We start from the raw sequence: 12,541 nt of genomic DNA on the forward strand, positions 1-12,541 counted from the left end.
CTCTCCCACCTCCGAATTGCGCAATGCCACACTCTCTTCTGCTGCCATCTGTGGGGCACATTAGAGCCTGCTCTGTGATTGACGTAGCCGCACCATAATAAAACTTCATTGTCTCTACCTACCAACCGTGTGTGTTCGTAGTTTTTGATGTTAAGATCGGGCCACTGTTCTTATAGTTTAATATTTACGGGGGGCGGGGAAACTGGGCTAAGATTTTTAATTGGACTCCCTAGACTAAGCTCAGAGACAACAACTAAGTCCAATGAATCCTACTCGAGGTTTTGTATAGTTTAGTAATAGTTTTCAATTAAACCAACTAGGCACACTGAAGCGATGACAGCGTTTTGATAAGGAAAGGACCCGACTACCTAATTTCCAATGAAAGATGTCACGCCAGTGTCAGGTCAGGTCAGGTCAGAAAGTGGCTCAAATTGGCGGTTAACTGTCGCTCACGCGCAGTTAGGGCAAATAACAAAAGATATGCGGGTGGGGTTGTTACCAATCGCAGTATATTAGATTCAGAACAATGTTCACCAAAACTATGAAGCGCATACATTGCTAGTAACGGCAGTATCAAAGAACTAATGCTTCTGCGATAATCTAAGGGTTGTATCGGATTGATTTGCCGTTAGTTTTTTGTACTTTCGCTATCGTGGTTTCGGAGTAAGCAACGTGTCGCGAAAATTATTCAACGCCATTTTGATTCGTGGTGGTAATATACAACTTCATCCGAACCTGTTTTTTATCTACTCGACTCCTGTACGATTACGTTTAAAACTGACGATGAATAATGAAGTAACCAACATTAGACAAGATGCAGCTGTTAGCTTTTTATACTCTGTCATATATCGTGTGTATAAACCATAACGTGCCAGTGGCCGGAAGAGTTAAACACGCTGAAGGCCATAAAGGTAGTTGGTGCGACGACTACAGATCCTCGTTATGTCGGTTGACACGAATTATTTGCGTGCTACTGGGTACGCAGTTCCGATCGCTGTTCTCACAATTACAAAACCTTTATGTCCGCCAACACACTTTGAGTGAGGAACACATCCGGTTTGCGCACCTTGGATAACAGCATGTCCGCTTTCTCGAAGGTGTATAGCTGCTTGCTGTCGCTCAAAGAAGCCGTCATCCAGTTCATGTCGAACACGGGAACTTTGTTGTTCAGCCGGCACACCTGCAAGGAGAAGAGAAGTATATTAAAAAATGTGCTTACCCACGCCTCCAACCTCTCTGCCCTGCATACCTCTTACAACAGATGGCGCGTGTGTTTACAAGGCCGAGAAGTGTTATGTTTGAAAGGTAAATCTCCGCGATAACTCCTGTGCAGGGTTTTGCGATTTGTAGCGGTCGTTGGTTGCTTAAAAGTTAAAGGACGTTCTAGGGAGATATTCATTCATTATCATTCATCATCTGTCTATCTACGGGCACTTCAGCGCATGACCTCTCCCATTAATCTCCAGTAATACCGGTCCTATGCTAACTGTAACCAAGTTATTCGCGCAAACTTCTTGGTCCCATCTGCCCATGTAACCTTCGGCGGCCCCCTGCCACGCTTGCCTTTTCTAGGGATCCACTCTGTTACCCTTAATGACCAGCGGTTGTCTTGCCTTCGCATTACATGCCCTGACCACGTCCATTTCTTCTTCTTAATTTCTACTAATATGTCGTTAACACGGGTATGCTCTCTGACCCACTCCGCTCTCTTGTTGTCCCGTAATGTTACACCTATTACCTTCCGTTCCATTGCTCGCTGAGTTGTCCTCAATATAAGTTGAACCTTTTTAGTGAGCCTCCGCGTTTCTGCCTTGTAGGTGAGTACTCTTACATTCACATTTATGCTAGCTACACGGCCGCCTTCCCTAGAGTGTAAGCATAATTGCTCGCGCTATGCAAAAATAGTTTTTTTCTTCGCAGATCACTTCAACTGGCACCCTTGTCAACGATAATTCTAGCGTACAAAACATTTGTTAGGCCGATCCTCGAATACGGAAATACTGTGTGGTTTCCTTTTTCCCAGACCAGCATTAAAAAAACAAACAGTACAAAGGAAGGCCATACGATTAATTCTGAACCAATTTAAACGCTGAGGCTCTCCCACTAACCTACCAGCCATTCCTCGACTTCTTACTCTTGAAGCACGAGCGAGACAGGCACGCTTAAAGTTTATTTATCAACTCCTGCATAGTTGTTACAAAAGTGATATTTGAAAGTACAGTTTTACTTTCAAACACGAGCTACCAGGCACAAACACACAAACACTTTAGTTGAGTATATATGTAATAATGACGCGTTTAGATGCTCTTTTATTCTGGTTGCCATCAATCAATGCATAATGCTAGTCCCTTTCACCACTAACGCTAAGTTGCTATCTGCGCTCGAGTGAAAATTTAAAAAAAATCTCCTGGCTTGTCTTAATTTCCAGTGCTCTTCTGTCACCCCGCAAACCATCATGTACTTGTTCTTCGTGTATGTGCAGAATGTTTGATTTCTTTATTCTTTTTACGAAAATTTAAACGCGTGAGTACGGCTTGTAAGTGTGAATTGCTTTTCCGCTAAATGCAAAATTGTTGTTACTGATTTTCTTTACTTATAGCTTAATAGTTGGTGCGATGAGTGTCCTTTGTATCTGCACATTGTCCGCACCTGATATAGCCTCAGTAGAGACTGGGAGTATTGCAAAAGAAATAAATATATAATACGCGGAAAGTATTCGGCGCCGCTGAGCTGCGGAGAGTTGGTCTTTAAATTATCCAGAATTGGTAAATATTTGTTTACTGAAATAGCACGTGTGCTTAAACTCAAAATCTGCCGGCAAAAACGGCTCAATCACATTGCGATGCGGTAAATAAGTGCATGAAATGGCAAAGTACATTGACCATGTCATCTGTGACAATTCAGCGGACAATGGCGCTCGTGCGGCTGCCAAAGGTATGGGGATGAAAGCGGACTCACTAGAAGGGAAAACAACCTTTTTAGCCAGCGTTTCTTGTCTCTCAACGCACATCGACAGCGTAGGAAACCAATCTTCAACACCATCAATCCGCTTCAAACGCGAATTTATCTCCTACTAGAGGCGAACAGGGGCTTCGTAAAAAGCACCCTAATCGGAAACGAAGCACGTTTTCAGCCCCTGCTTCGAAGAGGCGTGCTAGTATTCAGTGCGGCCGAATAATAAGCGGCCGGTAAAACTTGTGAAATCGAAGAAAGATGTACAAATGGATGACAGGGAATGGAACCATATAAAACGGAAGTTTCAAATCAAGCAAGAAGAGACTCGCCGTTGGCACTGACACCATACAGTGCCCTCAGGGATGGAAAAGGTAACGCAATAAACAGCGTTGCTGATATATTGAAAATAGGGGTTAAGTTGTACAGGAACACGTTCACTTGTCAAGACACTTTAGAAAATCGTTTTGAATGATCACTGTAGGCAGAACAGGCTCGAAACATTGCACCAGATGGAACTGCTGCAGAAGTGCGGAGACCTATGTAAAAGGGCTACGTGAATGTGCAGGCACAGGGTCTAGACATGCTAGCAATCCGCTAAATTAAGCCCCGTGTACCACTGGCGTCAAGAGAATTTCACTGATGGGAAAAGGGCACGGAAAACGAAAGAAACACGACAAATAAAAACTACAGCAAGAATTTTTTTTCGAGAAAGATACTCTAGGTTGATGATGCTCTACATAACGTTGTTTCGATCACTTTCACCCCCCTCGCCCCTCGTGTAATTGCTAAACGGTTCCTCGTCGTGATCGGACCATACATCGAAGCTAAGTGTGGTTGGTGCGCAGCTTGTGACAGAAAAAATAATTGCCGCTAGTAAATATCTGAATCGTAGAGAGATGAGACTCCCCGTTTCCTCACTTCCTCTCTCCGCCCCCCCCCCCCCCCCCCAAGGACCAAAAAATTCGGAAAGCAACCGGCCGCATCCATTTCCTATTCCCCTTAGGTACGCGAGTACTATGAACGCACCACTATGTCATTTCCGACGCCGTCCAAGTAGCGTTGAAGGCAGTCTGACCCTTTGCCTATTCCCCTAGTTATGCGAGTACTATGGACGCACCACTATGTCGTTATCTCCGACGCCGTCCAATGAGCGTTGAGGGTAGTCTGACGGAAGCAGCACTTTCGCGCGCATTTGTCGTTAAAATACATGAAAATCGGCTAGAGAAGCACCGACAACGGCCTACGCATTGCATACGTTAATCTGGTGAGGCACTTCGACAATGTTTACAATTCACTTCAGAGTCTCTTTAACTGATAATACGTAGAACTATAGCATAACACCAAGGCGCGGACAGTCGCCGCACGAGGTGCGCCGTCAGCACTCACCTCGGAGTAGCCGACCTGTGCCTCCGAATCGCAGCGGCCGCCGCGGGCCGCGCTGGTCGCGTGCGTGGCGAACTTGAGCACGGCCAAGTTCAGGCTGACACAGAAGGTCTTGTTCTCCATGCCCTTCTGGATCAGCTCTTTGGTAATCAGCATCGGCGACGTCTGCGGCAGAAGGACGCACAACGACCAGAGTCGTCGGTAAATATCAATGTTTGCGGGATCCGGAAATGTTAGGCTCAGGCACGTGACGATTGATAAGGCTCTTTATCGCTTCGCATGTCCATGCCGTCGCACCGATGCCCATACAAGTGTTCAACTTTAGGCACCTGAGATTTTAAACGTTTTACGGAAAGGTCCCTCTCCGGAAAAAAAATACGCGCGGAACCCCTGTTGTGTTCCTTTCGAAAGCGTCCGCTTTGATTGAACGGCGCCTGACCGGCTGAAGGCGGACACGGAAGTGCCGCAAGATTATAAAGATGGGGCGTGGGTTTCAGCCCCGACGTGAGAGGTGCCTTAACCGGAATTACGCCGCATCTTTAAACAGACGCTAAATGGACTAAAACTGTCCAAGTATGTAGTGATTCTCACCAGGGACGAAGTCCTCGGCGATACAGAAGGGAAGGTCACGTGGCAGGAACGCCGCGCATTAGGGATGTGGTGGTCTACGAGGACGAACACGTCGCACAAACTGCGCAAAAAGAGCGCCAGCGTTAAATTGCGGACACAACAGGCCTTCTTAAGAAGCATCCCTACACCTGCAAAGCAATACCAGTGGGTTACAGCAACATCACTCATCCGCATGACTGGGAAAACATGAGCATGGTGCTGGCAAGCATCACAGAAGAGTTGACGCTTATAAATGGATATTACGCTTATAAACGCTTATAAACGCTTATAAACGCTCCTAAATATGGCGGCAAGCCTATGTCGTAGTTATTGCAGCTGCCTAAAACATTTTAATTAACTTACGAATATTGTTAGCGTATAAAACGCTCTTCTAAAGCAGATTTTATTTGAGCTCGAATCAGACTTTAGGTGAGGAATGCAATAACATGTCCAAATATTGGGTTTTGAACATTCTACTAAATTTCTAAACGCTTCGTACAGCTCATCTGTCACGTTACAATGATTACTATTATAATCTGATGGATTAGACATATGTAGATGCCGAAGAATTCTACATTTAACAAATGTCTTCAAACGCTAGTACGGATGTTCATCTATTTGAGTGTTCAACAATTTATTAAACCCATTGGCTAAATGAAAACATGCGTGCTAATGTGTTGTGACTTTAGAGGGAAGGGTGGGGTGGTTCCGTGGATTTAGCTGTTGTGCTACTGAGGCCAAGGACGCGAGTTCTATCCAGGCTGCGGGGACTGCTTTTCAGATGGAGAGACAAAATGGCGCCGCTTGCACTATTGGTGCAAGGCTGGAGAAACAGGGGAGCGAGCCCCAGTGTCAACCAAATTTTCACCGGGACGTTCCGATCGGCCCTACACTGACAGCGGATCCGGGAGAGAGGGATCAGCCGGAACCCACACACGAAACACAGATAAGCCTGAATGGGAGTTTCTTGGCTGAAATACGCCTTTTATATTCCTCACGGCAGGTGGTCTGCTCCCCGTGTGGTAGTATGATGGTGGAAAAACTGCCAGTTTACAACGGGGGACACGAGTCGTCGTAAATAGGCGCATTTACCATGATTGTACCTCCCCACAAAACGCAGTATCTAGCTGTGAATGCTACGTTTGTCCGCGTGGGGTAGTATTAAAAACTCCCACGCCTACTCCGGCTCCTCCGTCTTCACCCCACCCTCCTTTATGCCTCCTTACAAAATGGCTCCCAGTTGGTGTCATGTGAGCTCCAGCGTCCCTGAAAATTTATTGTCGGTGTGAACTTGCGGCCGCGCGAATGGATGTGAAGTGCTTACCGACAATCGAAGCTCGTTGCGAACATTGTGGAACCAGCCTATTCTACCGTGCGACACAGTGCAATGTCGCCTCCGAGTCTCCAACCTTCGAGAATACGGAGTACGCCAGCGAGCCTACGCGAGGCCTAAATGCAGTGATCGCTAAAGGAGCCATGAAGAGAAAACAAAAGTTTGTTTTATTCGAAAGATTAGGTGTTTCATAGTACCCTAAGCGCTTTCCCGGAAGCAAATGATGCTTTATTCACTGAGAAATAATGCAATTTAAGCCAAAATTTTAAATCTCCCGCCAAATTGCACATTTCGTGACGTGAACAATGGCGTCATACGAGCCGGTCCATGAAACATACTTAGTATGTCGGCTCCATATAGCACCCACACGCGGGAATCAAACAGGAACCGGAAGTCGTGCCGAAACCGAGACGGCGGCCATTTTAAAAATACTAGTAACACCTAGTGCACCCGCAGCCCTAGTCATGGAATCGGCTGATCCGGAGAACAAAACTCTCGCCGAGAAGCTCGGGCTTGCATTTAACAACCTCACACCACTTGAACGCTCAATGCTTCTAAGTGCACGAGCGGCAGGAGTTGTGGGATACGCGTATGGACCGGAAAGCGACCATTCCGCGATAGCCACAACAGACGAACGCCCAGCCGTCGGCACCGCTGCCTCGTCAGCCCCGTCGCGACGGACCAATACAGACTGGTACGTATGTGCCGTATTTTTATTACGGTTAATAATAGTTCAATTTCAGTAGCAGTATCGCTTATGCCAGTTGACCGGTGTCGTGTATGGTAAGCAGTTCGCGCGAGCTCTCTGCTGCGACCAGAAAGATACGAGCGTCAATGCGCCGTGTGTACGGCATTTTTCCCCCAAGGTCAGAGCGCTTTGAGGGCGATTTGATGAAGTCGGTGACAAGCGCCAGCATGTCCCAGGAGTGAGCAAACGTAAGGGTCCCTGCCGTAATCACTTCCTCGGAAATGAAGCGAGCACACTCGTACTTCCTCTAGCTCTCTTTCTCCTCCGTTTGCAAAGTTCACAAAACGTAGCCACTTGCTTCACCGAGGTTCGTCGTTGGGCAGCACATGAAAGGAGATCTCCTCACCGGCGGGGATGGCGCACACCCTCGACGATTCGCCCGTAGTGCATGGGCATTTCAAAACGCAGCAAAGAAATTTCATTGTAAAGTACTCGAACAAACTGAAGTTTTCAGTGGTTGTAACCTGGAAACGAGCTCCTAACAGCAGCAAGCCAACACCATTCCGAAACTTCTGCGACGACTGTCACTATCTCGTCGCTGCTTGCTGTTCCTTACTCCCCTCGTTCCTATTTTTACCTTTGCTGGTTGGCGATATGACGGCCAACCTCCCGTGAAGGGATTACGATACCAACCAAGGTCGCGGCTGTGCGTGCTGGGACGGTTCGTTGGCCCCGAAGAGCCTCGAACCCGAAAATTCGTCTGCGCGACGGTGGCGACGGCGAGATGTCGAGTTCGGCTGGCGGTAGTTTCGTACGCATTGGCATACACGCTTGCGTGTTTATTCGGAACTTCAACCGTTTACTCCACCGTTCTTAGTGTCATAAAAGGAATGTGCAGTATGTTTAACGGGCATATAGCTCACTATGCAAACTGGTAAGCCCTGCCTAACTTGCGTTTGCTTTTGCCGGCCTCCGCCAATCGCAGAGCATTCTCGTGTGCCATCATAGGTTCTGTTGCGGGAAATGATCTGGTGGGTCGCATGGTCATTCCCTTTTTTCCTAATTATGTGGCTTATTTGAGCGAAGTTTGTGTTAAAAGTGGTGTCAGTATGGTTCTAACGAGGCAATCTTTCGAATGAACCAAAGTTGTGTTTTCTCTTCATGGCTCCTTTAACAGAGTGGCTCGCTCAAAACAACGCGGTTGTGCCTCAGCGAGGTGGTTGAAGGTAAGATTTGCACGTTTTGTATTGTAACCAACATTTTGGGAGACTTGTGTTTCCCGCGTCACTGCACGGGCGATTATCCGCCACTGAGGGTGATCGTTGTGCGTGAGAGAGGGGGTCATTCGCGGAACGTCATTGGGGAGGCCGAACGGTGTGAAAGGAATGCGTATTTGCGCACGTCTCAAGCAGAACACTCACTCATTCACACACGCGAGCGGAACGAAATGTGTCCGCAGTGTGGACGGCTCGGGGTTTTTTTAGGCTGTCTCTGTGGCTAACTGGCAGGCGAAGGTGAAGTTGGCCCGTCAAACGTCGCAGGGTCGCTTTTCTTGAGAAGTACGTGTGGTTCCGCCGCGCCTGCTACGAGGACGCCGACTGCCGCACGCCGACGGCGATTAATTGCTTTCACTGGAAAGGGGGAAGGTCGGGGCCCCGTGCGAGCTCTCCGTGCGCTAGGCGCGTGTAACTATTACCAGCAAACGCCATTTGAGGGGGCATTCTGTAAAGTCGTCGGACGACTGGATATTTTTTTTTCTTTCACGCCAACCGAAATTTTTCCTTAACTTTGGGTAAAATGAGAGAGGGGAAGTGCGGGTGGTAAAACCTGAAGCTCGCTCCCAGAACACAATACGCGAGGAATTAAGGGAAAGGAAGTATTTTAAAGGAGCCATGAAGAGAAAATTCAAGGCATTCAACCTAAGAAATAGCCTAATTCTGAATAATAACATTATTGAAGCGGTTAATGAACACAAAATTCTTGGTGTCTGGTTTTCGTCTCACCCGAATTGGGATTCGCATGTGCGATATGTTGCCCATAAACTCTCTTCGATAGCAGGAGCTGTATATCGCTGTCGGATGGTCATGCCAGTGAATGTTAAACTCAAAATATGTATGCTTTGTTCGCCTCGCAAATCAACTATTGCAGCCTAGTATGGGGAACGACAACCAAGGGAAACAATAATAAAATATTGCTTTCGTAAAAACGAATCTTACGACACATACCAAATGTTCACAGGATATTCCCCACTGGAAATTTATTTTTACAATATAATATTATTCGATTTGAACACAACTATGAATTTCGCATACTGCAATCAATGTATTTTTGCGGAAGCGAACGTCAAACTTTCCTACACACTTTAGCCTCTCTTACGCCCTGCGGCACTTCAGATATGACCAGAAATAGTGAATTATGGTTTATATCCCACTTTCGAACGCAATATAAGTTACAGTAGCTAAAACCTAATTTACTCGTGACACTTAATACTTTGAAAGATACAGCCTTTACTTCTCAAAAAAAATTACGGGAGTACTTTATCAAAGTGAGTGTAAATAATTAATTTACAGAAATGAATGTAGGTGGCGACAACGTATGCAAGATACAAGTTTTTATGAGTGCGAAGAATGTGTACACGTAAAATTTCTCGTGTTTTTTAATGGTTTCTTTTGTGATCGTGTATATGAATGTGACTGAAATTGTGTTATGATTCCGGTAAGGTTTCATTTGCAATGTATTCTGCGTTTCATCTGTATACTGCATGTCCTGCGAAATTGTACACGCGACTTATTTCTGCAATTTCTAGGTTCGCCTTCGGACCTTTTACAATTTCTATGTGATAATTGTATAATTTGTACAAGTTGTATTATTTATATCATTTGTACAAGCTGCATTAAGTTTGTTTTTTCATAGCTTAAGGAGCTGCTTTTTGCGGTTTTGTTGTTTGTTGTTTTTGTTGTACATTGTTTTTGTTATGTACAACGGCTTCTGGGGCTAGTCAAGCTGCAGCTTGCAGCTTATAATCCAGGAGGCCGTCCAGCGGTTCATCTGGAGAATAAATGAAATGAAAATACAACTTCGTGTAATTTAAAAGAACTATAATTCAGTGTCTCACTCAGCTCCATTACAGCCCCAAAAGATGTCTTTTTAACGAAAAAAGCAAGAAGTATTTAAAAACTTTCAAATTTTGCGCCACAGTGACGTGTTATGAGCAAGAATGACGTCATACGGGCCAACAATAAAGCATAATTTTGAGTGCGTTAACTGCACGTTAGCATTCAAGTGATGCGGTCAAATGGAACTAGACGCCCCATTACAGACGTCCAGTCATGTGGCGTCACGGCAGATAAGTTAGGCGGCCGCCAATCGAACAAACAAGGTTCCGTGACGTCATAGAAAAGTTGCGGGAAATTGGCTAGGGGGTCGCGACTGCTTCACACGTTTTCTTTTATATCTCCGTTATTTGCTCGAAGATTGCCATGATATTTGTATCATTGTTATCGGGACTAAGCAGTCTGTCTAATAAGCCCAACTTGTATTTTGACTTCATGGCTCATTTAAGAAGTTGGCCGCCAAAGCGTCGCGCTCCCTTTCGAGCAGCACTTCGTTTTGACCGACTAATGTGCGCAGGTGTCTCGGACGGAAGTGCAATTTCGCGGAGCTCTAAATAAACATTCAGACATTACGGAAAGTTTGACACAAGAGTTACGAGTGCAGCGCTATTACAATGCCGTTTCTTCTTTTTTTTCAGGTCGGATGTCCTATATGCTTCTGTATTTTTTGCCGTACATTTAAAGCGTTTTTGTTATGCCTGTAATGCATGTGCTGCTGTAGCTTCCTGGGGAACATGCCAAGAGGCGCGGCCACGGCAGCGTTTGAGAGGCAAGTGCAAGTAAACAGAGCATCGACGACGCCTCATTATTTCCAAATGGCTTACATTGTTTTCGTTGGTTAGTGTTGTAGTGGATAAAGTTCCTACCAAGATACCTTGTATTCTCTATGTGGGTGTTTTGTTGAATCAGTGTTTTTATTGTGTTATTAATGTGTTCATACGTATATTGTATTTATGTCATTGCTATGCAATAATTGACTGTGCGCAGAAAACAAACTTTTCTCGTTTCGCCTTTCAACATTTGAGGGGAAAAAAAGACTAGAAATTACGTAATCCTAAACAAACAATGAAAATGCGGCCTGTGCGCTCATTAAAAACTCCCAAATAGAGTAATTATTTTCTCTACAGCGCTTATATCAAACTCTTAAGAACAGAAAAAAATATACCTCGAATGGAGGTCAACACTGCTCCCAACGCGCCCCCTCAAAACTCCCAGTTGGTGGAAATAATATACTACCAGTGGTTCCCCTGAAAAATCCCATTGTAGTGGCAGCAAAATGAAACTCCATATGCTACGTTTCATGAAAAAACTGCCGAAATAATGGGAGTAAGGCGAAACTCCCATTGGAAGGAGTTTGGAATACTTCGAATGGGTACTGAGTTATGCGACAAGCCATTTACTCCGATTTCGGCTTATTTGTGTTCTGTGTGCAGCAGTGTAAGCAAAGCCGTTTTCGACGGCAATGTAAAGCAAGTAGCATTTACGTATGTACATCGCCGTTATCCTTTTCGTCGTTGTCCCACGACGACGAAGCGGCTTCGGCGCTATATCTGGGGTCGGATCGTAGCCGTCGCGTATGTTCTGGAGCAGCGACACGACTGCGTTCGCGCTGCGCTGCTGCTTCTTAGGGAGTTGCATACTCCCCAACCCATGTTTAGCGGGAGCGTAAAAGATGCGGTTGGTGCGGAGTCACCAAGCGCTGGCTGTCACCGACGCTTCGGGAACTGGAAGGCGCATCACGGTCGGCCTAGAGCGGAGGTGCAAGCGTGCCGCCGCTATCGCCCGGCCGTTGCCATAGCTACGCGATGCTTGGCTCCGCTTACGCAGCTGCGCGTAGGTCGGGCCGGGCGCGTCGCGCCGGAGGAGTTTTGTTTTTGTCTTGTTTTTTTGCGAACACCACCGTAGCAAGCTCCACTTTAAAAGGCTCCGCTGTTCGAAGCGAACTTGAAGGCCCGCGTGTCGAGATTTCTGGGAACACTAAAGATCCCCAGGTCGTAAAAGATTACTCCGGAGCAGCCCTCCACTAGGGCGCGCCTCGTAGCCGGATGTAGCTTCGGCGCGTTAAACATCCCAAGAATATATATATTTTTTCTACTTCGGGGGCAAGGCTGGCTAACTCCGAAACTGATTAATTGTGAGGTTTGAACCTACACCTGGGCAAACAGGCAGGCCGTGTGTGGATCATCTGTGGATCTTTAACACACGCCGAAATCACGATACACCGGATTTTTACCTTGTCGCCTTCATCAGAAAAGGAGCCACCGCTCCTGGGACCAAACCCGCGTCCTTGGGCAAAACATCTTTGCCATTGTGCCACAGCGGCAGGTTAACCCCTAAAACAATCGAAAGAAACTTTGACTGCCTGAATTTATTAAACTCGTCATTAAGTTTTCAAAATGTATGTGTTCATGGTTTTGCGGAAAGTGTGAATTACGCAAGATTGCGTACATTTTTTCCAGC

At 46.2% G+C, this 12,541-nt stretch overlaps 1 protein-coding gene across 1 annotated transcript in view; it reads right to left on the reverse strand.

Moving 5' to 3' along the window:
• The window catches only part of LOC144153944 (uncharacterized), a 45,952-nt gene that overhangs the window by 6,025 nt on the left and 27,386 nt on the right, over positions 1-12,541 (reverse strand). The window contains exons 11-13 of the mRNA XM_077685719.1: positions 4,930-5,029; positions 4,342-4,503; positions 1,067-1,180 (exon numbers count right to left, since the gene is read on the reverse strand). Of these exons, the coding sequence (XP_077541845.1) occupies positions 1,067-1,180; positions 4,342-4,503; positions 4,930-5,029 (376 nt within the window). The remainder of the gene's footprint in view (positions 1-1,066; positions 1,181-4,341; positions 4,504-4,929; positions 5,030-12,541) is intronic.

The sequence above is a fragment of the Haemaphysalis longicornis genome, unplaced genomic scaffold, assembly GCF_048455015.1.
Source record: "Haemaphysalis longicornis isolate Haplotype H1 unplaced genomic scaffold, Haemaphysalis longicornis Haplotype H1 scaffold_9, whole genome shotgun sequence".
Lineage (NCBI taxonomy): Eukaryota > Metazoa > Arthropoda > Arachnida > Ixodida > Ixodidae > Haemaphysalis > Haemaphysalis longicornis.